The following is a 24,813-nucleotide window of genomic DNA, read 5'->3' as shown; positions in this document are numbered from 1 at the left end:
TATTCTGCATCAACTTTTAAATATTTTAAAACTAATTTTTATATACTCTTAATTTAACCAAGGAATTTGATACAATCCTTGGGATAATGTATTTACACTGAGAGAGAGATGCTGTAAGTTTAGAGAAAAATCAAAAATGAGATAGCCGACCATACCTGGATTGCCCAGATTTAAATTTCCATTTTAGACATCTTACCTGCATAGCAACTAAAGCCTAAGAGGCATCCTCTAAAATTTTCATATACTATATGATTAAACTTTGCTGCTCCTTTCATATTAGCAGGTTTTGCATTTTAGCCTGAGTGCCAAACATAGCTTGATCATAGAATCCGACCAACGAAGCTCATAGCAATCTTGTGGTGGTGGCAGAATGCTGATTTTTCTAGTAGCATCATTGATCCGAGAGGAAAACAAAAATCATCTCATAGAGTGCCACTGATATTACCATATACATCTCCATCACCGATGCTGTCAAACTGGGAAGCTGGAAAATTAACAAGTAAACTTCGAAAAATATGTATCAAACCTGTTTTTTTGCTGAGTGAAGTTCCTGAAAAATATGCAGAGTAAGTTTGACAGCAATCACAGCAAAAATGAAATGGGAAAAAAAAAAATCATTCCTGATATTTCAGTCAACTGAGATGCCACAAAAATTAAAAAGAACCCGTACTAATTATAGAAGTGAACAAAGGTGAATTACTAGTTCAGCAACTTGTTTGCCGCTCTTTGCATTTGCCCCAAACTCATGCAGTTCCTCAGATTATCCCTTCATGCTAGTACTTAGAGAACAGAATTTGGCACTCCATCCTTTTCCTACCTTCTTAGCACTAACAGCCTGATGTTCTTCCTTACTTCCACCAACACCAGCACCAACAGTCAAGCTGCCATTGCACTCCATTCTTGGTCCTACTCCATCTGTTATTTTCTTAGGAGAAGCACTGCTATTACAGTTCGGTTTCTCCACCTCATTCTCATTCTCAGGTGCCAAACAAGCGAGCAGAGGAGTGCTAGTTTCTGTGTGAATTGGCACTACTGAGAGCTGGTGTGATGATGGGGGAGGCTGGTCTGAGCCAGGTGGGGGGAGAAAGACTCCGGTACCAGGAATAGGGAATCGAGGAGAAGTGTGCATTTGAGGTGCAGCCACTGTCCATCCAGCAGATGCAGGAGGCAGTGGCGCAGGGTAGGGGACAGCTGCAGGGGGCACTGGAGCAGGCGCGATAAACAGCTGCTGTATTCCATTGGAAGGCAAGTGTTGGTGACAGATGGCAGGGGCCGGTAGGACACCACTAGTGGGGTTCACTCCGTAATGCTTAGGGGGCCTACCTGATGATGTGACCCAATGTGAGGGTGGAGGTGCACCGGAGGAAGGGAAGTGCATACCTTCAGATGGAAAGGTCTTCTTTGGCTGCGATTTTCCAAAGGTTAGAAGGACACGCTGCTTGCAGAGGGAGGGAATGGCATGCTTGGCTAGATCTGCGCTTTTGCCTTGCATCACCAGGAGGGATCTATAGTTGGAGAGAGAGAGAGAGAGAGCAGATGAGTTTAAAAAATCGTGGAAGGATTATTATTTTACACCTAGAAGCGAGATCACAAGCATGATGGGACAAAATTGAAAGTGTTGTATGTCTATTCCAGTTGCTGCACAGAAACGGATTCCTTTTTCCTTTTTATAATCTACAGTGTATAATAAACCAACATTTAATTCAAGATTCATTCTACTCATGAAGATGTAATACATGATAATGCTTTACCTCGAAACTTGTATTTTTCGACAAATGAATAATTTAACAAGACTGTTGCATAATTTAGGTTTCGAATTTATATGCAAATTAAGATTCACAGGACTCTCCTAGTACATGCTTATAATTGCTATCCATGATTGTTCGCAAACTAGGCATAGCCACCGACAAATATTTCGATCGGAAAGCTATGGATTACAAATTACTAGATGATTAGCACTGGATAGATTGAGAGATGAAGATAAACCTTTAACACACTAAAAGTTCATAGAAAATTAACCAGCTTGGATATGGGTTCATAGTTTCTGTCTGGCCTAAATACCCTAAGACTTGCATTTAGGATAATAAAAGGCCAAGTTTTGTTAACATCCTAAGAATATCATCAAGGACTCATCAGCTTACATTAGTTTTCAAATTTATCTTTTTTAAGAGAACAATGACATAATCAGCACCATTTCATTGAGAAAATGAAATCATATGTTTTCAAGTTTATCCTTAGAATCTAAGTATATTGCAGCAAGCATGTGAGTTAGCACAGCAATGCCATCTTGAGTATCTTCCCTTCCTGTGAGTAACTGAGAGCGAAACCAAGCCAAATTAAGGTTACAAGTTACACAATAATCATCAAACTTTACTTTATGTGTTCTCTCTCATATCAAATTTTGTACATTAAAATGTTCTCAACTTGGCACTAATTCACTACAAAATTAGTGATGAATTCCGAAGTTAACTTCAGACAACAGGGTCTTGCCATTAAAGATCATAAACTACCTGGTTGATAGGGAGGCTGACCAAATTGGTTGCACAGCTTATGCTCATGTAATCGAGGAGCAACCATTCAAGATTCCTCTACAAAAGAAAGAGTCTAAACATATATAAAAAGGCAAGGTTTAATAAGGGGAGCTGCATTTATCCATCTGGGACAAATCATAAGCTGAAGCAAATCAGAGCACAACCCCCAATCAAGCAGAAAAACCAATTTAATTTGATATTTTCTGGTTGTACCCATTGCAAACTCTGCTCCACAGAAAATGCAGAAACTGGGATTACAAATTTAGGCATATGGTGATTGGTTAGAAGCAACCTAACCATGGACTCCTATGGGCCAAGGCTTCAACGGGTCTTCCAGTGGCAGTGTTGCCAATTCTTTGACAAGCGAGCCAAAGTCTATATAAATGCATGAGACAATTCTGATTTTTGTAAACTGAAAAATGATCTCCCATCATGTCCTTCTCAATTTCTAAACAATTTGAATGTTACAGAGACCCATTTTATGCGAGCACTTGTTAAGTCTTTGGGACTGGTAATATGACAAAAGCAGCAGTATTTAGGCATCAAAATCAAATTAGCAGCATATCCATACATCATGCACTTCAAATTCCTAAGGTGATCCAAACTACTATAATTCCGATGTTCATTGAAGATGTCTACTCCAAACAGATCAAAAGAAAATTATGGAAAAATATGCAAATATTGGAACCAGAGTAAGAAATATACCCTGCTGAGAGAGAAAGCTTAAGAGAACCTCTGTAATCCCCACGGTCTCCTCCAACTACTTGTCCAAAGACAATGTCACATTCTGTCAAGAATAAACTACAAACAGGCCTGCCATACCAAGGTGGCCACATGTGAGGGTGTGAATGATCGCCCTGTGAAAAAGTGCACAACTCAGGCTAGTTCACTACATTACAAGCCACATCTATAGTGCTTCAGTCACCTCATTAAAGAAATCGATAATGCAATAATCAGGCTTGACGGTCAAAACTTTCAGTACAATGCAATCAAGAATATCTTGCAGCAAGCTAGGAACTGCTTCCACCTTCCAGTCTGTAAGTACAGGTCCACCAATCTTTATGATCAAACCACGGAAAAAATATGTAATAAAAGATTCAGCAGTTAAAGTTTTGCTGTTCTAGGAGGAACTTGCCTCTAGAAGTCCCAGCAGAATTTTCATCCTCTAGAGATCCTTCAATAATGGGTAAGCCCAGTTGAATCATTTCCCTTCCATGCCCTTTCACAGGTCTCTTCGAAACCACAAATGTCTGCCCTGCTTTCATCAGTTCCAAGAATATTATAAATTGACAGCATCAAGGGATAATTTTATTTGAAGTCACTATAACCATCATTTGCCATAACAAAACCAGAACCGATACTTAAAATTGAATAAATATAACCTATGAAGCCAAATATTTTTTACTATGAACAAAAAGCAACAGCAATTCATTTGCATAGAGTAAAAGAAAGAATAATCGAAGAGTTATCGTCCATGTGAAAGATCACAAGACTGCTCAAAGCACAAGTAATCGAACTATTTAGATATTTCGCTGGCCATCATGATATTGCTATTGATCTCTTGCCAGCACATTTGCTTAACTGCTACCTATATATTCAATTTTCTGCAAGTGTGACTCACTTATTATATAGTATCTCTTTTTTCTTTTCCTGGTGATGTCTTTATGTCATCTCTAATCACCATTCTACTTAATATACTCTCTCTAAACATCTGATACACTTAATTCACAAAATCTGATATATTTTCTATGATTCATTTATCCGGCCTCCGCTTCCCAAGTGACACAGGATCTAGCAAAGGATCTAACAAAGGATTGTTCACCTTTGCATCATGCAATGTTGCATAGGCTCAGAAGGCTTACAAACATAGTTAAGGATCACAGATACTCCCTTATGCCAACTAAACCAAGATTACCCAAATGCTACCACCGAAGTTGATCATAACAGTGCATTTGGATTGTAGGCTTTACCACCCATCACCAGCACTACAAACAATAATCTCATTGTAATTTTCTAGGAAGCTCATCACAGAATACCAAGACCATGAAAAAATATATATAGAGTCAATGCTTCAGAATCTGAGTGGGAAACCTCAATTGTTGACCATTGCATATGAGCATAGTGCAACAAAGGTTAAATACCACGTACAATGTTACATGGTTAACAATTGTAATTTAAATCAATTCGATTTCAGGTATAACTCCAAACCAACCCAATCCAACCCGTGCACACCCCTACATCAAATTGATATTAATAATTGCATTGTCTGACTGAAAAGAATAGAGTAGACTTAAAATTTTCTCAACAAGTATCAAGTTGATTAATTCTGCATTGGGCTTGCGTAATTTAGCATAATTCTAATTTGTATTAATTTATGAGTTAGATTCTGTGATATGGGAATATTAAGTGTTTAAAATTTACATGAAATGTCACATTTTGTTGGAGTGCAAAGAGCATATCTACTTTTCTAGGGAAAGAAATTACATGCAGTCCATGTCAAAGCTATTGGTAAAGTTTCCATGCCAATGCATGTCGACAATCAGTACAATATGACGAAGTATATTTATCTTGTTGGCCTATACTAAGGCAGTCAAGAAATCGCATAACGCACATGCAGAACGCAAGCCATACATGAAGTTGGTATATGTTAAAATTGAAAATAATATATTATTATATAAAATAAAAAATAGTAGTATATTAATGTACATGTATCTGGCCTGCCCAAAACCCACAACCAGCTTAATATTTAACCTAAATGCATCCTTCTTGCATTAGCCACATATGTGGTCACACAATACGAAGACGGTCATATATGCAGCAATAAAATGCTAGAAGCCCACATATACAGTCAGTCTCAAGTGGGCCATACATCTGGCAGCATGGTACCAAGCAAACTACCCTTTCAATGCATATGCAACCCAACTGCACACGGTCGTTGCATATAGGAAATGCGGTGCAATCAGGGGATCGTTTCTGCATATTTGGTGCATATGTGGCCGCATGCACCACATTTTAAAACAAAGCCCCTGATTATTTATTCTTTCCCCCATCAACAGATTAATAAGTGGGTATGCATAGAATTAATACATGCCCTTCCAAAAACTAAGTTCATACTCAAGGTTAGATGTCATGTATCACGAAGACTAACATAATCATTTTTACATTCATGCTTACAGCCAAAAGAGTAATGTTTGTTTCACTCAAGCAAAAGTAAGTTGACATTGTTCAACTTGCCTTGAAACTCTCCCCGATGACCAGCAGCTCTCAAGTCATTTGCCAATGAACCAAGTTTTGTAATATCCATGTGGTCAAATAACTCTTCATAAAGCTTGAGTCCTTCAACAACATTGACCTATGAAAGTAAGACAATGGTCTTAAATAGCAGGGAAAGAATAACATTGATGATAACTTGAGAAGCTAATCAACATATTTCCTCCTATTAGCTTACCATTTTTCCATCGTACATTTCATTACTAACAAAAACTTTGGGGTTGGCAATAGGTTGCTGTTTCTCATCTTGATTTGGCATTGTACCTTCACCACTCCAGAGAAGCATGCTGTTGCAATTCTCTGGTGAAAAAAAGGGTACTGCTAAACAATTTCTTCATCGAATTCTAATGCTACAAGTTGACAGTGGAATAGTTCATGACATTTCAGGTCCAAAAAAACTTCCAGTGGCAAACAGGAAGAAATGAGTAAGGGGCACAAGCTGTTGCTTCACGTGCAACTATAAGAATAGAAGGAAACATTTACATCACAGCCTAATCTGTATACATGTATATTTTTGCTATATAAACAACAGCCAAGCGTCTGCTCATGTTGAGGTTTATGATCAAACATGGGATATGCATGGGTTAATGAACATGCAGAACTGTGTGATATAGAGTAATACAGTTGCTGGAATAGACCATGGGAGCAGTTTGGAAGGAAGTTTCTAGAAAAACTGATTAGATATGAAAGGATACTTCAAAGAAAGGCTCTATCTCTCTCTGATCACCTATAACAGCTAAGGAGCAACTGAAGCTGAACATCTTCTTGGACAGGTCCAAGCATTATAGGAGTAGGAGATTGTTCTGAGTGCAGAGGTTAAAGATGCGACCTGCCTGGAATATGGCAGATGTACTGGTGTACCCACTCATTTTTTCTCCAGTGTAATCAAATAACTTGGTATTCCTTTGGATATTAATCAGTGTTTATTGGTGCTGTGTTTTCTTTGTTTCTTACTTTCTTATACTATTTTTTCCTTTGCTTTCAGTACAAATTTAAGTCTTCAAGTCACAAGGCAGCAGCCTCTATCGCCTGATCTACCAGGACAACTAGATAAACTCAATTTAAAATATAAACTATCAACTAGTCATTTATGTTTCCCAGGAAAAAATCCATGTCCTTGGATGCAATTATTATGAAGTTGCCAAAACTAAGAGACAGTGCTGGAGCAGGTATTGGGTGTAAGGGTGGGCAAGCAGACATTTTAAAACTCTTGAAATAAGGAAATGCTTAGGAAGCATGCACAGTTTCAAGTTTTCAGAGAGTTTCCAGACTGGATGCATTGCCCTAACTAGAAGTCTCCTGCAACTAAGTTGTGAACTGCATCACTCATACCTTTAGTCTGCAAAGTCTGGCAATCATTAGGGACTGCAGGCGCCAACTTAACACACTCATCTCCAAGCGACTTTTCTCCATCTTTCTTTTGGCAATCTGTCATGGAACTACAATTCTTTTCCAACCCTGCATGCAATGTAATAGCAAGTAAACAAGTAAATTCCAATACTTCCAGTCTCTTAGGTATTTTGCTCCATTTATATCAAATGAAAATAACTGGAAAGCTCAGAAAAACATAAAAAATAGAAAGAACTCGATTGTCACAAACAACCAATATTATCAAAACAATATTTCCACGTAATTGAGTTAATTCCCAGCTGCTTTATTTTCAAACACTTGAAGTCATTTAACATTACCAAGGATGTAATGGATATTGCTACATAATTGATGAACTGAAAAATCCCCGTGTGCTCTTGATTTATTTAGTGACAAATACACACTACAAACTTTAAGTCACATATACATGTATCGATACAGTGTCTCTGCTTTCATATTTTCCTTCAATAGTATGATGTCAATGAAACAAACATAATCACTACTGATGCGAACAGTTTTTTACAGCATTTGCTTTCATACCTGAATTAATGTTGAAATAACTGAAAATATATACTAAAATCTAAGACTCAACCAGATAACACTAAAAATATAACATTTTGTTAATGCATAACCGATACCAGAATAGCTACTCTTACGATCTTACCCTCCTCCGCTGCAACTACAGAGCAATTGCCGTCTGGAAGTTGGGCTTCGCCCTTTCGCCTGTCATCTTCTTCTTTTCCTAACTTATCCTCCCCCTCTTTTCCTAACTTATCCTCCCCCTTCCCCTCTGCGTCCAAACCAGCAGATGAAGCTGAGCTGCTGCGATTCTCCCTCGCGCTCTCAAACTTGTGTCTGTAACCAAACGCAGGCTTCCTGAATTCTTTCCCCGCCACCTTCGGCTGGGCAAAGCGCCTCTGCTGCTTCCTCCAGGCGACCTGCTGCAGACTGTACGCGACCTCGGCGACCGAGAAGTACTGCTGAAGGTGGAGGACTGGGTTCCAGCTGCAGCGCCGCTGCTGGATGAACCCAACCACGGCATCGTACTCCCCAGGTTCGCCGATGACCCGAAGGTGATGTATCAGCGAGTCGATAATGGCGTTGGACGCCGCGAACTCCGCCCGTATCCACGAGATGAATCCATCCCGCTCATCCGGGAACCACAGCCGCTGGTGCGGCTGCAGGTCGCTGCCGCCACCGCCGCCGCCGACCGGAAACTGCATCTTCTCGGAAATCATAGCATTGCCCGATTGCCCTGCCATAACAACTCCCACTACCCCGATCCCATTCCCAGATTGGATAAAAATAGAATGAGCTTAGAATCCGGCAAACAAGAAAACGTGAAATTCTTAAGCAATGATCGAACGACCGTCATAAATCGGAATTCGTGATCGAAAAGATATCAGCTAGTGGCAATGCAGGTAAAATTTTGGCCTCTAAAATCGATCCAACCATCCTTTAAAATAAACAAGAGAAGAAACGCAGAATCAGACCTTGAGAACTGGCAATGAGTCTTGGAGATCGGATTGAAACGATTGAACGCGAGATTTTTTGACAAAAAGAAGTAGAAATCCTTGGAAAGGAGGGAGAAATCTACGTATAGAGAATGGAATTTGATCGATACGGAGGAGAATTCGGCAGATCTGGATCGATTGAAGAAGAGATCGTCGTCGGAGGAGGAGGAGGAATCGAAGGGAGAGAGGTGAGGGAGATCGGAATGGCGGAGAAGGGGAAGGAGACGGGATCTAGGGTTTGGGTAGGAGGGACTGTGAGGGGGGAGGAGGGAGATGGCTTGGGGAGCACGCGTCCCCCTCGCTGCCGCAGCTCCTGCTTCCGCTGCTGCTTTAATGAGAGAGAAGGTTGGGGTGGTGGAATCGGAATCGTTTCCCGGACTACGGTCTAAAGTAACGGCTGTCATAACGGGATGGGAAGTCACCGTCATATTCTTTCTAAATGCATGGCACGTAAAAGCCACCGTCATATATATATATATATATATATATATATATATATATATATATATATATATTATATATATATATATATATATATATATATATATATATATATATATATATATATATATATGGATTTTTTATATATATTCTTTTTAAAAATTTAAATTTACGTGAATACTTTTTTAAAATTTATATTTATTTTTTTTCCTCATAAAATGCTGTTTTTGCACGAATGCCCCAAATAAAACGGTTCTTCTAACATTATTAATAAAAGCTATATTTATTTTAATTAAAAACAAAATAAATTTTTGAAATTACTTTTTTGTCCTCCATCATGATCGTCTTATAAATGTTTCTTTTTACACACTTGCCGATTAAGAGTATTTTAGTTATTTTAATTTAAAACCATTAATTTTTTTAATAACATTGGATGGCGTGGGTATATGTGCAAAAACAAAGATAAAAAAAAGATAAAACAGCAAAACAAGTGTTTTAAAGGGTACGTGCAAATATAAATTTTAGAAGAATATTACAAAGTTTGATATTTAGGAGAATATTCATGTAAAAAATCCCATATATATATATATATATATATATATATATATATATATATATATATATATATATATATATATATATATATATATCCATACATCACACTTTATTTTTTTTTACGAATTTCTCCCACTTTTATCCTTGAATATATTAAAATTACACTGTGGTATTTGTATAGCCTGTTCTACTCGTATTCTTTTGAGTCCATCCAACGATTGGATCATGTGATGGGAGGCCATGCATGATATGTGGTCTTCTTCTTATTATCAGGCATGATTCTAATTATACAAAAAAAAATTGTAACATGCGATATAAAGAAGACTAAATCACGTGGATATTAATATTCATGTGCAAATATAATGTTCACTTCAATAGATCGAAATAAGAATATCAATAAAAATCATAATGAAAAAAAAAATTGACTGTTAGATCTCGCATTAACCTATATTATAGATATATTAGGAACTAAGAATTAGGATTAGCGGAAATTTTTGGATCGAAAATAGCAGTTTCGGTCAATAAGAACTTTCTGTTATACCACACGAGGATGAAGAATTAATTTCCTCTATATATATCACTTGTAGTTTAATAATATAAAAGTCATTGTATGGATGGAAAAATAATTTTATCTAAATTTATTATATGTACTTGATAATAAAATATATAGATATTGATAAGAAATAAAATAATTTACTCTAGGAATCTTTATCACTAGATTTCAAAAGAAACATTTTTTGATAAAAACTATTAATTTTGTTATAATTACAAAAAAAATATCCTTCATTTTGATCCCTTGGAAGGATGATATCAAATAAAATCTAATTCCAATCAAAACTCATTTAAAGACGAGATTGGGGATATAATGGCTCTTGCTTCCGTTATAACAACCAATAAATACAATCATGTAGTTATAATGAGAGGAGTATTAATGCTTGTGAACGAAGATTAGCAAGAGATCCAATACTTACTTTCATGCGGAATTCTATATCTTAATTTTTGGACAAAAGTTGTACGAGTTTGTATGATCCGTCGTACATTTTCGAAACGGACGGTGGATCCTGAGCTTGCATATATATTCTTATTTGCGCAGTTGCTTCGGGTTTTCAAGCGACAGGCTGCGGCCCAACGGTCAGCGCTTTCGCACGTGGACGCGAACACTTGGTGAGATTCACAAGGGTTTCCCACGTGAGAAATGGAGAGTTGATACATGGAAAGACTTTGTGGTGACACTGGCCGTTAGTTTCTTGTAGTTAGAATCTGACCGTTAGATCGGGCCAGCCTACGAGTCCAAAATGTTTTGAATGTTGCTGTGAGGCGGAAAGGATTAGCACTTGGACGGGTAGATGGTAGTGCGTATACTTTGTAGTTTGTGCCATATTTTTAAATAATCTCTGCTTGACTCCAATTATTGTTCATGGACAATTTTTTTGTGGAGTTCATGGAGTTCTCCTCCTCTGGTGGTTTTACTTACAATCTGATTGAGTTCGCCTCTTGTTGTGGTTTAACTCACGACACATATTTGGTTCAAAGACATTTTGTTTATTCTCATGTTTTTAGATGCCAAGTCTTGTTGCAATTTTTGATATGTTGGAGATTTATAAGTTTTTAGATGAATTTCTGATGATTTGAGTTACTTTGGAGCTAGGGCGGAACGTGAGCCGGCGGCAGAAAATATCAAATTTTAAAAAATTTCGATCTGAAACTCGATTAGAAATAAATATAGTTTAGGCTCAAAGCTCGATCCTTAGTAAGCTCTATTTGGAACAAATAGGAGCATGAGAAAAAAACAAATTTGGAGAGAGTCATTCTTTAGGCTGCTGAGATTATCATGGCCACTACGGCGACTTCATCTGAGACCCCCACTTTACTGATATAGTGTCCAGGACAGTCCTTGCCTCTCGAGAGCTCACATCCCTCGACCATCTTAAGGTAAACTTCGATGGTTATGTTACTGGCGATGGAAACAGAGCAGGTGGGGATTTTGTGATCAAGAGTCACGACTCACGAATGATTGCTGCGGAAGGGCAAAGCATCGATGGGCTGATAGTTATAGGGGTGGAGCTCAAGACAGCATGAAAAGGCATCACCTACGTGAGACGGAGGCTGAGTACGGAGCGCATCATCTTTGAAGGGGACTCGTACGAGAGGAGGGGTGGGGGGGAGGATGGGAGCCCTTTACTCTGCGACATTCGTCGGATGATGGGAAACTGCAGTGCCTTTCATGCAATGCATGTGCATCAGGAGATGAACAGAGCCGCAGACTAAGTCGTCTCCTATACTGCACAGCACTCCAGAGAGATCCTCCAAACACACCATAGGGTCTCTCCTTTACTGTTTTGTCAGGTTCTCGCTCTTGATTCTGCTGGCTACACCTATACTATAGTAGGGTGAGCAGTCGTACCAAAAAAGAAAAAGAAATTTGTTTTGCTCCCAATATGGGGTAGATATAGTAATTATTATTTGTTAATTATATTTATAAAAGGATTTTATTGGAATTGGTACTACATACTTTTATATGAATACAATTAAAGCTGAGTGCTAGACATGCATCTTTTTTTTTCTTTAAGCTTGTAGAAAAAGGATCCTTTTGTCATTTGATGATGATATCATGTTCATATTAAAGAGACAGACACACATAAGGTTTGAACTAAGTAGAAGAGTTATAAAATAATGTTATATGGATTTTTTTTTCCATTAGTTTTCTAATAATGTTGGAATTGAATGGCAAAATCAACGGAACACCATATTCACTCTTCTAGTAAACAAAATAGACCATGGAACAGAAAGTATCTACTACCACATCTCCCATCTTAGAAACCACATGCATGATGGGCTTAATCCTTTAGCAAAATTCAATAGTAAGGGATGGAACCATTATAGATTTTATAGTGTGAAATAGTTATAGACAACACATTACATACGTGTGTGATGTGATACTCACACAAAGCAATGTATTATTGCAATATAGAACACAATATATGTGCTAGCTTGGTAGGAAGAGCATGGGAAGGGTATGTGATCTAAGAATGTCTACATAAGAGGTAGCTAAGATGTAATTTTAAGAGGTTTGACGAGGTAAACTTAAAATACATGTGTTCATTGATGAAAGGAGATAATGAAAGGGATCATTGCTGCAATGTTCGAGTATATGCAAAAAATGGGGTTGTGCTAGTGAGAACATAGGTCATTATGTCTATGGTAATTTTTGTTATATTAAAAGAAGGATCTTGAGAAATTTGAGGATTATTTCGAGATTTGCCTACAGCTTTTATTCGATATTGCTGCAATTTATATGTATTTCACATCTACATTATTGTGAAAGTTTTTGCATTCTTCATTTCAATCTTTACTTTCAATGTCATGCATAAATTGATAGCACATTGTTTCAAAGTTTGTAGATTTTATGCTTGCTGATGTACTTAACCTGCTTCCGGTAACCATAAAACCAAAAGAAATTCGTGCATCTAATTTTTTTTTTTTTTTTTTTTGCTATAACGGATGATTCATACTGCTCTAGATAGTAGCAGTACTCGATGCAATTAAAATATTATTTTCTTTTATTGGTTCGTGCCTACCTTTGGTGTTAAATAAACTGCCCTATTTGTCTGGTCTTCTCCATGTGGAGTCATCAAAGCTTCTTCTTACCCAACCTAAGGCTATCCACGCACTTGCTGCACTCTATAATGTGCACTTAAGAACATGTGGAGGCAACTAGAACTAATTTGATATATATTTGAGAAGGTAGTGCTAATTGTTAATAGAAAGGAGTGATCTTGAAGGCAAATATATATATATATATATATATATACTGTAGGTGTGATACATGCCATCCCTCTCTTTATAGAGTATGAAACATTAAAGCAGCCTATGTAGTCCTTTCTAATTGAGCTACCAAAAATATATCTATCTTCTTCACACGGAGAAAATGAAGTGCATATTAATTGCTTGTATAAAAGCTTTCAGGAATAAAATTAAGAAAAGAAATAATGCCTAGGCCCAATGCATTGTCAATCCTGTACTTATTATAAAAGCAGACAACAAATTAAGAATCCTATCAGACTATAAAGCTGGAAATTGGAAAAATAGAAAAAGAATAAAGCAATTGGCTAATTTTATATGGGAATCTGTAATTAGTTCGGTTTCCTTCACACAAAAGAATGATAGATCTTTTTTTTTGTGACATTAGCTATTGAATCATATCTCGCATAGATCTCAAAGCACTCCAAAATTATATAGCAGCTATTGCACGATCCAACGGCACATATCACAAAAAATGGTGAATCATTGTTTCATGCAAAAGATACGACCCGAAGCTAGTCCTTTTGCTCGTCTTTAATGGGTGTAGCTTGCCATCGATTGCGAGCGCAACCTAGGCACGATAGTGATATCGTGCACAACGCACATGATGCACACCTCTCGGGTCTGTTTCAAATTGTATCTTTTATGGGAAAGAATGACTCTTCTTTCTCACCTATTGAATCGTGCTCTGCATAGATTTCGAAAGCATTCCAAATTTTTCGTACATTTGTCTGCATAGATCTTGAAGCAATCACTACACAATTCAATAACAGGAGATCCGCCCAAAAGAAAGTGAATCCTTCTAACCTTGTCTCCTACATGTCTACATGCATGGAGATGAGGACGATGTGCAGTGTAGGAACTTGGCATCACCATGCTCGTCATTAGTGGCTACACACTTCCAGTATTAAAATACCGAAGAATTTTATTTTGTTATATAACGGTCCCACCAATATCATTATTGATAATTATGAGGGTCAAAACAATGGTTGTTAATTTACACTAGCTAACCTCATTTCTTGAACCCTCCAAGATTTCTCTCTCTAGTTATAATCCATAAACATAGATCCTCTGCAGTGCGCGAACCATATAGTGGAGACTGTGATGACCACCTTTAGAATGCGGGCGGCCATCAAATAAGACAGTCTACGATCACATATTGTATCATACATATCGTCTGTTTGTTCGATAGCCATCCATCTTCTGATGACAGCTATTAAAAGCTGCACAGCAATCTGTGGTGCGCCACAAATAATTCTAGTTGTATAAACTTATGGGCACTGCATCCTCAACCCTTATGGATGTGCCTCACTATGCAGTAGATATCCACTCCTCTCAAAGATAGTTCATCTTATATAAATATAATTGTATTTGAATCTGTGTCCTCTCTTTTCTTTTCTTTTTTTTTCTCGCTTTGCTCCTACTTCACTCTTCCTTTGTTATCTTCCTCTTTCTCTTTCTGCTTTTCTTTCTTCATTCTCTCTAATAAATTTGGGTGCGCTGAGGCCTTCCTCCTTTATCAGAAACTAATAGTTGACCCAGTTTGAAATTAATTTCATACACATTGTATTAGTTCAAGCTTAATTGATTTAGCTTTGAATAAAGCTTGATTCGAGCTTTTCGCAAGCCGATCTCAAGCTACTCAATCCGGACGGTCCAAATTTGGATATGCCGTAAAATTTTGATATTTTATATTTTTTAAAATTATCAATAATGATTTTATAATATGGGGTGTTATCTGTACCGTAAAATCTTGAAAAATACCTTTTGATCATGAAATTGAATATTATTGTTTAAGTAAGTTTTTTCAATTCATGTTCTTATCCCCTTATCTTCAACTTTTTCGTTTTTAAACTTTCTATTTTGGACTAGCAAATATCTTCTAAGAAAATGACAATTTTAAAATATAAATTTCCAATTCAAGAAAAAACAAAATCATGATATTTTAAAATAAAATCTATAAATGCAATCTAAAATACACAAAAAAATACCAAGAATATTTTCTTGCCAATACAATCCAAAAGGTAAACTAGAAAATTTATGCAAATATACATCGATTTTCTATTCTTTTTAAAGTTTCCCAATAATTTAATTTTTATAAAGGTCTTCAAATAAAACAAAATCAAATGAGTAATGCTACAAGGAGATGATCATGTGCATCTAAAAGTTTATCTTTCCATTTGGTGCAGAGGGATTGATATCATAAGCCGGAGTTGGTGTGAATCGTTAGGGGGTTGTTTGCAAGTCAAGTATCAATCCTCAAAAAAAGATCTTTTGCCATGTGGAAATTGGAATGGAGATTTTAGGAGTTAAAAAATAAAAATGGAAACTAATAGGGATATTTATGAAAATAAAACTGTTTCCACGTTTAGAACGAAACCCTCCGCAGTCGCCGGTCCAAATTCCAGGAAAGTCTCAAATAATATCTCCCATTTGACACCCGCAGACCCACGGCACCCATTGGTCGCCAACCGGGTCCCACCGTAATTCCGCCATGACATCGCTTCCCTTCACCGCCACCCAGCGTGGGGTGCAAAACTGGGTCAATCGTTTTCATGTTTTCTCAATCAAGGCGGGCCCCACCAGTTCTCTCTCGTTAAGCCTCGATAGTTTCCCTTCCTTCGACTAAATCCTCTCGCCTCTTTCCTGCGATGGAGAAGAAGGCCCGTTTTCCCTGCCACCGGCACCTCCTCGTTCTCGTCGTCACCGCCGTCCTCTTCTCCGCCGCGGACCTGGCGGCGGCCCAGCTTGCCGCCGGCGACGCGGCCGCAATGAGGACCCTCGCTAAGTCCCTCGATCCAGCCAGCAAGCTTGGCTGGTTGGACTCCTCCGACCCCTGCGATCACTGGGTCGGCGTCCGTTGCTCCGGAGACCGCGTCGTCGCCATCCAAGTCGGCAACCGAGGCCTCTCCGGCGTCCTCCCGCCGGACATCCGCAACCTCACCGCCCTCACCCGCCTCGAGCTCATGAGCAACCGCCTCTCCGGTCCCATCCCCTCCCTCACCGGCCTCGCGACCCTCGAGACCCTCTTCCTCGCCAACAACAACTTCTCCTCCATCCCCGGAGACTTCTTCTCCGGCCTCTACTCCCTTACCAACGTCTACCTCGACAACAACCCTTTCGCCGGCTGGAGCATCCCACCGTCCCTCCGCGACGCCTCCGGCCTCCTCAACTTCTCCGCCAACATTGCCAACCTCACCGGCACCATCCCGGACTTCCTCGCCGACGGCTTCCCCAGTTTCTACCACCTCGCCCTCGCCTACAATTACCTCGAAGGCCCGCTCCCCTCCGCCTTCTCCGGCTTCTCGCTGAGCTCCCTCTGGCTCAACAACCAGAAGGGAAGCCGCCGTCTCTCCGGCAGCATCGACGTCATCCGGAACATGACCAACCTCAAGCGGCTCCAGCTGCAATCCAATTCCTTCTCCGGCCCGATACCCGACCTCTCCCGCCTCGAAAACCTTCATGACTTGAATCTTCGCGATAACAAGCTAACCGGCCCCGTGCCGAGCTCGCTGACTTCGCTCAAGTCTCTTGAGAACGTTATATTGACCAATAATCTCCTGCAGGGGCCGGTGCCCGTGTTCCCGAAGACAATGAAGAAGGTGGACCTCGACCCACGTACAGAGAGATTCTGCGTTGACGAAGTCGGCGTCGACTGCGATCCCCGGGTGAATGTGCTGCTCTCCATTGCCGAGTCCTTTGGCTATCCTATTTACCTTGCCGACAATTGGAGAGGGAATGATCCCTGCCAAGGTTTCACGGGGATTACGTGCGATCCCAGTGGCAACATCACCCTCGTCGTCTTGCAGAACTTGGGCCTCAACGGTACCATCTCGCAGGGCTTCCAGTTGCTGCCTAAGCTGCAGAAGCTGCTTCTCTCTGGTAATAATCTCACTGGCACTATCCCATCAGAGCTTACTAATCTGAAGTATCTCCAGGTATTGGATGTGTCTCGCAATGCACTCTGGGGGAATGTTCCAAGGTTTGGTGGGAATGTTTCGGTGAACACGGATGGGAATCCGGATATTGGAAGAGATGGTCCTCCACCTCCAAATTCTGGCTATGCTGATGACGGTGGAAGGAAGAAGTCCACAGCAGTCATGGTGGGCTCTATCGTTGCTGTGCTCTATGGTGTTCTCCTGGCTGGCATTTTGCTGGGTTTCTGCTATTGCAAGAGAAGGAAGCAGAGTAAACTTCAGAGGGCTAACAATATAGTGATACACCATCAGCATTCTGGTTCTGATATGAAGCTGTTGAAGGCTACAATTGCAAGCAATGAGAGCAGTGCAAACAGGCTCAAGAGCATTGAACCCGATATAGCTGAGCCAGGGAGCATGGCTGTTTCGATGCAATTACTTCGGGAGGTGACGAATAACTTCAGCGAGGATAATATCTTGGGCTGTGGGGGGTTTGGGACAGTTTATAAGGGGGAGCTCCATGATGGCTCCATGATTGCAGTGAAGCGAATGGAGACCAGGGCGACGGGTTCGAAGGGTTTGCATCAGTTTAAGTCAGAGATTTCGGTCCTCACCAACGTCCGGCATCGGCATCTGGTGTCCCTCCTTGGCTACTGCTTGGAAGAAAATGAGAGGATTCTGATTTATGAGTACATGTCTCAGGGTGAACTCAGTCGCCATCTTTTTGATTGGATGAAAGCAGGATTGAAGCCACTGGAATGGAAAAGGAGACTGACCATTGCATTGGATGTAGCCCGTGGTGTAGAGTATCTACACAATCTGGCTAATCGATGTTTCATACACAGGGATCTGAAGCCCTCTAATATTCTGCTTGGAGATAATATGAGAGCTAAGGTTGCTGATTTTGGATTAGTTCGGCTTGTGCAAGAAGGGAACCAGTCTATTGAAACTAGGCTTGCTGGAACCTTTGGGTACCTTGATCCAGAGTATGCAGGTAAGTTTTTCATTGTATTACTTGTTTGTGTCTTATTTTGTTTATGGAGTTCTTTTAAAGAATAGACAGTTTCATGCTCAGTGGTTGAATATAAAGTATCTTAATTCTCTGTTAAAGAAAATTGGATTGTTCTAAGTATGGAGACTTTTAAAGAATAGATAGTTTCGTGCTCAGAGATTGAATATAAAGTATCTTAATTCTCTGTTAAAGAAAATTGGATTGTTCTAGGTATGTAGACATTCAATTCAGCTTTTAGAAGAAGATTTACTAGTTGCTTAGTACCCCATATATGCATGCTAGAGAGGAATATTCATATGTGATAGATGATTTTTGCTTCAATGAAATGCTTATTAAAGTTGAAAGTTTTGCTCAATTGATCCATGATATTTACAATATATCATCAATCCAAAATATAGTTGTAGGATCATCTCTAGTGCATCAACTACTGACGGCATGTAGTTTTAAATTCAGTTTAAACGAAAGAGTCGTATTCAGGATTGTTCATTTGGGTGGAAATACAGGTTTGCGCACTTTTAAGGAAAGATGTTATTGCCGTGATAACATCTTTAATGTGCAGAAAATATTATGTTATGGTGACAAAAATCTCCACTTGATGAATACTTTGCAAAATTAAACAAAAACCTAGGAAAAGTTCAGGAATTTGATAATTTATTGCAAATATGAATCTACTTCATTTAGTTTTGAGTCTTTTGACAGTAGAAGCCATATCTTTTTTCTTTGTGCAGTTCTATCAGATTATAAAACATACTGGCTCTCAGAGTAAATCTTGGATTCAGCATATGCATGGACTGAGATTGCTTTTCAGCACCATATCCATTTGTCTGTGGCACTAAGTTCTTCCTAGAATAATGATTGACTATTAAAAACAGTATAAACCACCATGCCATGGTAGGATAAAAGTAACTTGAAATTTTGAAATCATGTAACTTTTACATGATCTTCAATCTCAATTTAGAGGCTTACGTACTGTTGCCTTTGAGTTTTACCTGATAATTATCCTAAACCATTGATCAATTTAACAATTTTGAAGTTATGGTCTGTATTGTTAGTTTCTAGGTTTCATACACGAATGAATTATTTGGCTAGACCAAAATTGAAGAAGTTTCCTAACCATCCATGCCTCTATCCGATTGTTATTCGGATATGAATATATGTTTGATGCGAGTCACAATGCTAATTCTCTTCTTCTGAGCAGTGATGGGGCGTCTGACCACCAAAGCCGATGTCTTTAGCTTCGGAGTGATACTCATGGAGCTGATCACTGGTAGGAAAGCAATCGACAGAGACCTGCCGGAGGAGAGCATGCACTTGGTGACTTGGTTTCGGAGGATGCACCTCGATGAGGAGACCTTCGAGAAGACCGTTGACCCCAATATCATTTTTGATGAGGAGACCTTCAAGAGCATAAAGACAGTTGCTGATTTGTCTTGCTATTGCACTGTAAGGGATCCCTACCGGAGGCCAGACATGGGGTATGCTGTCAATGTCCTGTCATCACTTGCTGGAATTTGGAAGCCAACTGATGTTGAATTGGAGGATGGTTATGGTATTGGCCTTGAAGTTCGATCACCGCAGGTGTTTAGGAAGTGGCTGGAATCCACGGACGGTAGCCAAATGGATGGCACTGCATCGTCATCGTATATTCCTAGCACGGACACCTACCAGGGCAGCATTCATACAAGATCCCCAGACTTTACTGAATCTTTCACCTCAGTAGATTCAAGATAGATCAGAAATAGAGGATCTAGTAGAAAAGCTCTTAGTGTAGCATGTTAATTCCCTATTTCCTAGCACCTAGCTAGCCTCTCATATACTTCTGAGTTTGGAAGTCTCTTTTCCTATCTTCCTTTACATGGTTTCTGATTTATATTTTTTACATTTTAATTGTTGCTCCATGATAAGCTTGATTCCTTTTTCTTTTCTTCTTTAAGTTCAGTTAATGGTAAGAAAAGATACTTAAACAAGCTTGGTACTTTGCTTCATGATTAGGTTTTGTCCAAATCAAAAATTCAAAATGATGGGTTGTGTTTCAGTGATTCACAGTGCATAAACTGATGTCAATTATGGGTGACATCACCTTCTTTAGTCATGATTCCACCATTGCATGGTATGGAGGATATCGTTTCCTGCATGTGTTCACTCATCTGTTTGTAGTTTGATAAATAATGTTTTTTTTTTCTTTTTCGGTCATATGGTTTGATCTATGCCTTGGTGGCTGCTCAAAGTTCAATTGTAAGGAAACATCACTATTATTTTCATCATCCATGTGATTGAAACATACAATAAAATAGCCTAACATGTATCTGTATTTGCCTTAGATGATTGTTTTTAGAGCCACCATTAACAGGTGGGACTAATAGTATATGGGGGATGGTTGAGGAATTTGCCCGGCATTGCATCGACAAGTTCCATGAGGGGTGGAGCTGCTCTTGCGACTTCCAGTTTGCATCATTTCAGCTGGTCAAGTGCAGACACCCGGCACTTGGATTTTGATGATATTAGTTTAGCTGTCGAGACATTCATTCCCTTTTCCCCTTAAGTTATTGCACTTGATATATCAAAACATTCTTTTGTTGGTTTGTCATTCTTAACATCCCCTCTTACCTGTGGAAATGTCTGAATTTCAGGGAATGAAACAGTGAGAGAAGGAAAGAGATATCATGATAGAGCTAGAAGGAGATGGATCGAGGGAATTTAGACTTTTGAGGAGGAGGAGAGGCAAAGGAGTATTTATATGGACTTTGGAGAAGAATGGGAACTGGAGCTGTCTAAAATGGCGTTTTGTAAACGTACAAGAGTTCAGAGGAGGGAGCCGGGACGTTTGTTTTTGAATGTTGACCGTTGAACGTTTGATGTTGTGAGCCGGGAAGTAGCGAAGGAGGAGGGGAGGAATTGAAAACTGGGGCATGAGCTGGAAAGTCGACCGGGCTTGACCCAACCTGAGTCAACGATCCAACGGTTCCTAAATCTTCTTAATTTCCTACATGGAAACATCTGAATTTTGAAGATGACCAGTAAAGCCAGTCATCTAGTGGGCGAAAAATACAATTGTATGTATTTTTGTGCATGAATATACATAGTTGCACTAATAAATCCATAAATACGGTAAAGATCTAGTTAGATGACGATGCTTACATAATATATATGGCCAACCCTAGGGTAACCTGGCTTAAAAATTTTAAAGTGGGAATTTTAGAGCCTGCTTGGCATTGCTTTTATTGGCGAGTTAGTTAAGTGGCGAGTTAGTTAAGTGGGTTCTTATTTTTTGTTGTTGATAAAACTAGATTATTATACTAATCAAGTAAAAATACATCTATGTGAATCAAAAAAAAAAAAAAAAATCAGAAAGAATATCCAACGCAGCAGTTTATAAAGTAGTTTCCATATAATTAGCCACATAAGTCGTTATCCAATCAGCAGCACTATTAACTTCTTTACAAACATGTAACACCTCAAAAGAGTATAGAGTGAAAGCTATTCTTCGGCAATCCTAAATCAATAGATAGAAACTGATTTCAGTAATTAGTGGATTTAATAGCTACCTAACTACTGTCAACGAGTCCCCTTCTAGAATAATATCGTCACCCTCAGATGCTTCATTGCATACATCAATTCTTTCCAAGTGGGACGCAACTTAGTCAGTTGAAACATTACCTCGAAAAGTCTAATTCCACCTGCTGCCACTAGTGCACTGCTTATACTTCTAACAACAAATCTAGCTCCGCCAAAATGATCGTTATTTAGAACACTACCACCAAAATTAATCTTGAAAAAATGAAGGTTTAGTAGGTTCTGCTCACATTTCGTTAAAAAAATATTCACAAATTGAATAGGACCTCACTGTATGCTGCCAAAACCTATAGATCAAGTTAATTCAAGTTAATATGTCATCGGAGTCGACCAACTACTGCACGTAATGTTGCATGCTAGAGATTAGATGATAAAGAGATTAATAGCATAAATTATATTCGAAAAGAGTGTTTAGAGACTTTGCTTTCTGAAAAATGAAAGAATGAGGCACACTAGAAGATTTGCATCATCCTTTGTCCATGTGGTTGCTGTTCTCCCATCGTAATTCAACATGCACGGGTGGAACCAGGAAAAAGAGGTCAATATTGACTTAGATCTTCTGCTAGAACATGCAAGTTATGAGTAGGCTTCACATGATGCAACTTGAGCAGGTTTGGTCAGGTTTAAGAATCCATCCGTGTCTAAACATCCAAATAAAAGAATCCAACCGAACCCGAACCCACCTGACAATTAACAAGATAGCTCGAAAAAGTTACAACCAGAACACAGAAAGGTTTGGAGTCAAGCTAGATCAGGTTAGGAGCTCCATGGTAAAAGTATGGATTTGGGTTGGTCGGCTGGGAGCTCTGCAAATGGACTTGGCTTGGATAAAGTACGCAGTAATAAGAATTATAATTGGGTTTATCATCCAAAATCCAAGCCTAGTAACTACACATTGGACCAACTTGACCAGAAACTACAGTTCTCAAGTGTTTGTGAAGCTCTGGTTCTGGTGTTCCACACACATTCATGTACCATGCATCATTTTAATGTCTTCCATGCTCCATGGCAGCAAGCAGTATTCATCAGGTTGGCTACATTGAGAAGCAAAGATGGATCTCTGATTCCTCATAAGTTGTTTGCAGAAAAGATTGCGTTTATGGACAAAGCTTATGATGTTGGTGATGCTCAGTGACAAATTGCACCTAGCACAGCCACCCATAGAACTAAACTTGGCCAGCCTCAATTCCTGTGCATTTTAGGGCCTTGCATCCATGGTGAGCATAAACGAGGAATTCCACAGCAAGAACAGAATGGAAATCGTCAGAAAAAATAAGAATGCTACCTTATAGAAAAATCCGTAGAATGGCAAAGTGAATCACTACTCTCACATTTGAATTGAATGTCCAATATTTGACAGGGCCAACATCAGCAAAACAAATTTACAAGATTAATTGTAATCCTCTGCTAGATATAGTTATAGAGTCCCAGAGTCCTCCAGTATAAACAGGCCTCAGTAGGAGAACAGGGAAGTATACTTCTACTGTAAATATGACTCATTAGACTTAGCAAGCCTCTGTGAAATCTTGGCTACAATCAGTATTCTAGTAATCGCCATGAATCATGTAACGCTCCCACTTCTTTGTTTGATCATATGTGTGGTGAACAACAAACAAGATCACAGTTTTAATGGTGCTGGTAGAAAAATTATAAGAGAGTTAAAAATTCCCCAGAAAGCCATAACTACCATTGATTGACCTAAAACAGTGACAAGCACAAATCATGAGAAGAGCTAGGCAAAGATGTACGCTCCGGGCTCGGGGCGTGACAAAAACTATGATGATGTGGGGCACAATGAGCATTCTCAAAAAGGTGACAAGTACAAACAGATGAGTACATTTGATGGAAGCACATTAAAGAAATCAAGACTAATACACGCACTCATTCATCAATTACCAACTCATCGTCCTATTTTTTTTTTTTGTCCAATAAATTCCAATCTTTTTCCTTCGTATTACACGAAATTCACCAACAATCTTATAGATGGCTTACAATTTTCGTCAAATTTAGTGATTATTTATCAACAAATCAATAACCCATATAAAACAAAATCATAACACAGCTGAGTTCCAGAAAAAGGAGAAGATTTTTCTTGTCCCTCCTTGTCAAGGAAGAAATTAAGTCCAAAAGCAAAACCCAGAAGTTAGGAATTTCTTTGTCGAAGGACAGAGGGCTTCTTTCTCTATCGTAGAAGAAATCAAAGACCAAGATAAGTACGGAATGGTAGAGAGAGAGAGAGAGAGATGGAATCAATACCTCGGAGCTGTCTCTTGTTCTTGAGCTCCTGGATCTTGCGACGCTCCTCATCACGTCCTGGGCCATGCACGCGTACCCATCCTCCATTCCCGACATCCTTCGCTTTCTTCCTCACCTCCTCGCGCCCCTTGCGTCCCGTTCGAGAGACGAGCGGGTGGCTACTTACAGACGAGGCTGGTCGGGTTTTGGATTCGGGTTCGGATGTAGAGTTAGTGTAGTGCTAATAGTCAGAACCCGACCCGCCAACAGATCATATATGTGGATTATGGAGAAACTACTCCGACTCAGGTACCGACCAATAATTAGCAACCATGCCAACGAGCCTGTTTGATTTAACGTAAGTGGGTCTAGTGGGAGGCCGTGCTTGGGCTTCCCCTGGGTTAGGGCTTGTATTTTTCACACGAAACAAGAAGATCCACCATTGGATCGTGCAATATTTGCTTCAAGATCTGTGTAGATAGATACATATAGTAGTTCAGAGTCCTTAAAAATCTATGCAGAGCATAATCCTGATGATCAACGTCATGAAAAAAAATCAACCAATTCTTTCGCACAAAAGTTACAACCCAAACGCC

General features: G+C 39.2%; 2 protein-coding genes across 4 annotated transcripts; one reads left to right on the top strand and one right to left on the bottom strand.

Moving 5' to 3' along the window:
• Positions 1-338: 338 nt before the first annotated feature.
• Positions 339-9,026, bottom strand: LOC103706794 (RNA demethylase ALKBH10B-like). Of its 3 annotated transcripts, none has more exons than XR_005513858.1 (9): positions 7,834-9,026; positions 7,134-7,259; positions 5,980-6,101; positions 5,766-5,883; positions 3,667-3,786; positions 3,457-3,566; positions 3,237-3,388; positions 701-1,505; positions 339-550 (listed from the first exon to the last, which is right to left on the bottom strand). XR_005513858.1 is itself a non-coding variant. In XM_008791028.4 (9 exons), exons 2-9 carry the CDS (start codon positions 8,429-8,431, stop codon positions 761-763), a joined length of 2,091 nt encoding a protein of 696 aa, XP_008789250.2. In that variant the 5' UTR covers positions 8,432-8,442; positions 8,663-9,026; the 3' UTR covers positions 548-760. The 3 variants fall into 3 exon arrangements, 2 of the variants coding, with proteins under 2 accessions (XP_008789250.2, XP_008789249.2); XM_008791028.4 differs by having other exon boundaries at positions 548-1,505; positions 7,834-8,442; positions 8,663-9,026; XM_008791027.4 differs by having other exon boundaries at positions 548-1,505.
• Positions 9,027-16,131: 7,105 nt separating this feature from the next.
• On the top strand, positions 16,132-21,699 carry LOC103706833 (receptor protein kinase TMK1-like). The gene is made up of 2 exons (XM_008791079.3): positions 16,132-18,391; positions 19,608-21,699. The coding sequence occupies exons 1-2, from the start codon at positions 16,132-16,134 to the stop codon at positions 20,138-20,140; spliced, it is 2,793 nt and encodes a 930-aa protein (XP_008789301.2). The 3' UTR covers positions 20,141-21,699.
• Positions 21,700-24,813: the final 3,114 nt, after the last annotated feature.

Source organism: Phoenix dactylifera, chromosome 11, assembly GCF_009389715.1.
Source record: "Phoenix dactylifera cultivar Barhee BC4 chromosome 11, palm_55x_up_171113_PBpolish2nd_filt_p, whole genome shotgun sequence".
Classification (NCBI taxonomy): Eukaryota; Viridiplantae; Streptophyta; class Magnoliopsida; order Arecales; family Arecaceae; genus Phoenix; species Phoenix dactylifera.
This window is presented reverse-complemented; position numbering and strand designations above follow the sequence as displayed.

Excerpts from the sequence above, each read along its gene's own strand:
- LOC103706794 (XM_008791027.4), bottom strand. The coding sequence starts at position 8,431 with ATGGCAGGGCAATCGGGCAATGCTATGATTTCCGAGAAGATGCAGTTT. Across the intron at positions 3,787-5,765 it reads TCATCGGGGAGAGTTTCAAG|GGCAGACATTTGTGGTTTCG; the intron begins GCAAGTTGAACA and ends TGATGAAAGCAG. Across the intron at positions 3,567-3,666 it reads TTCTGCTGGGACTTCTAGAG|ACTGGAAGGTGGAAGCAGTT; the intron begins GCAAGTTCCTCC and ends CTGTACTTACAG.
- LOC103706833 (XM_008791079.3), top strand. The coding sequence starts at position 16,132 with ATGGAGAAGAAGGCCCGTTTTCCCTGCCACCGGCACCTCCTCGTTCTC. Across the intron at positions 18,392-19,607 it reads CCTTGATCCAGAGTATGCAG|TGATGGGGCGTCTGACCACC; the intron begins GTAAGTTTTTCA and ends TCTTCTGAGCAG.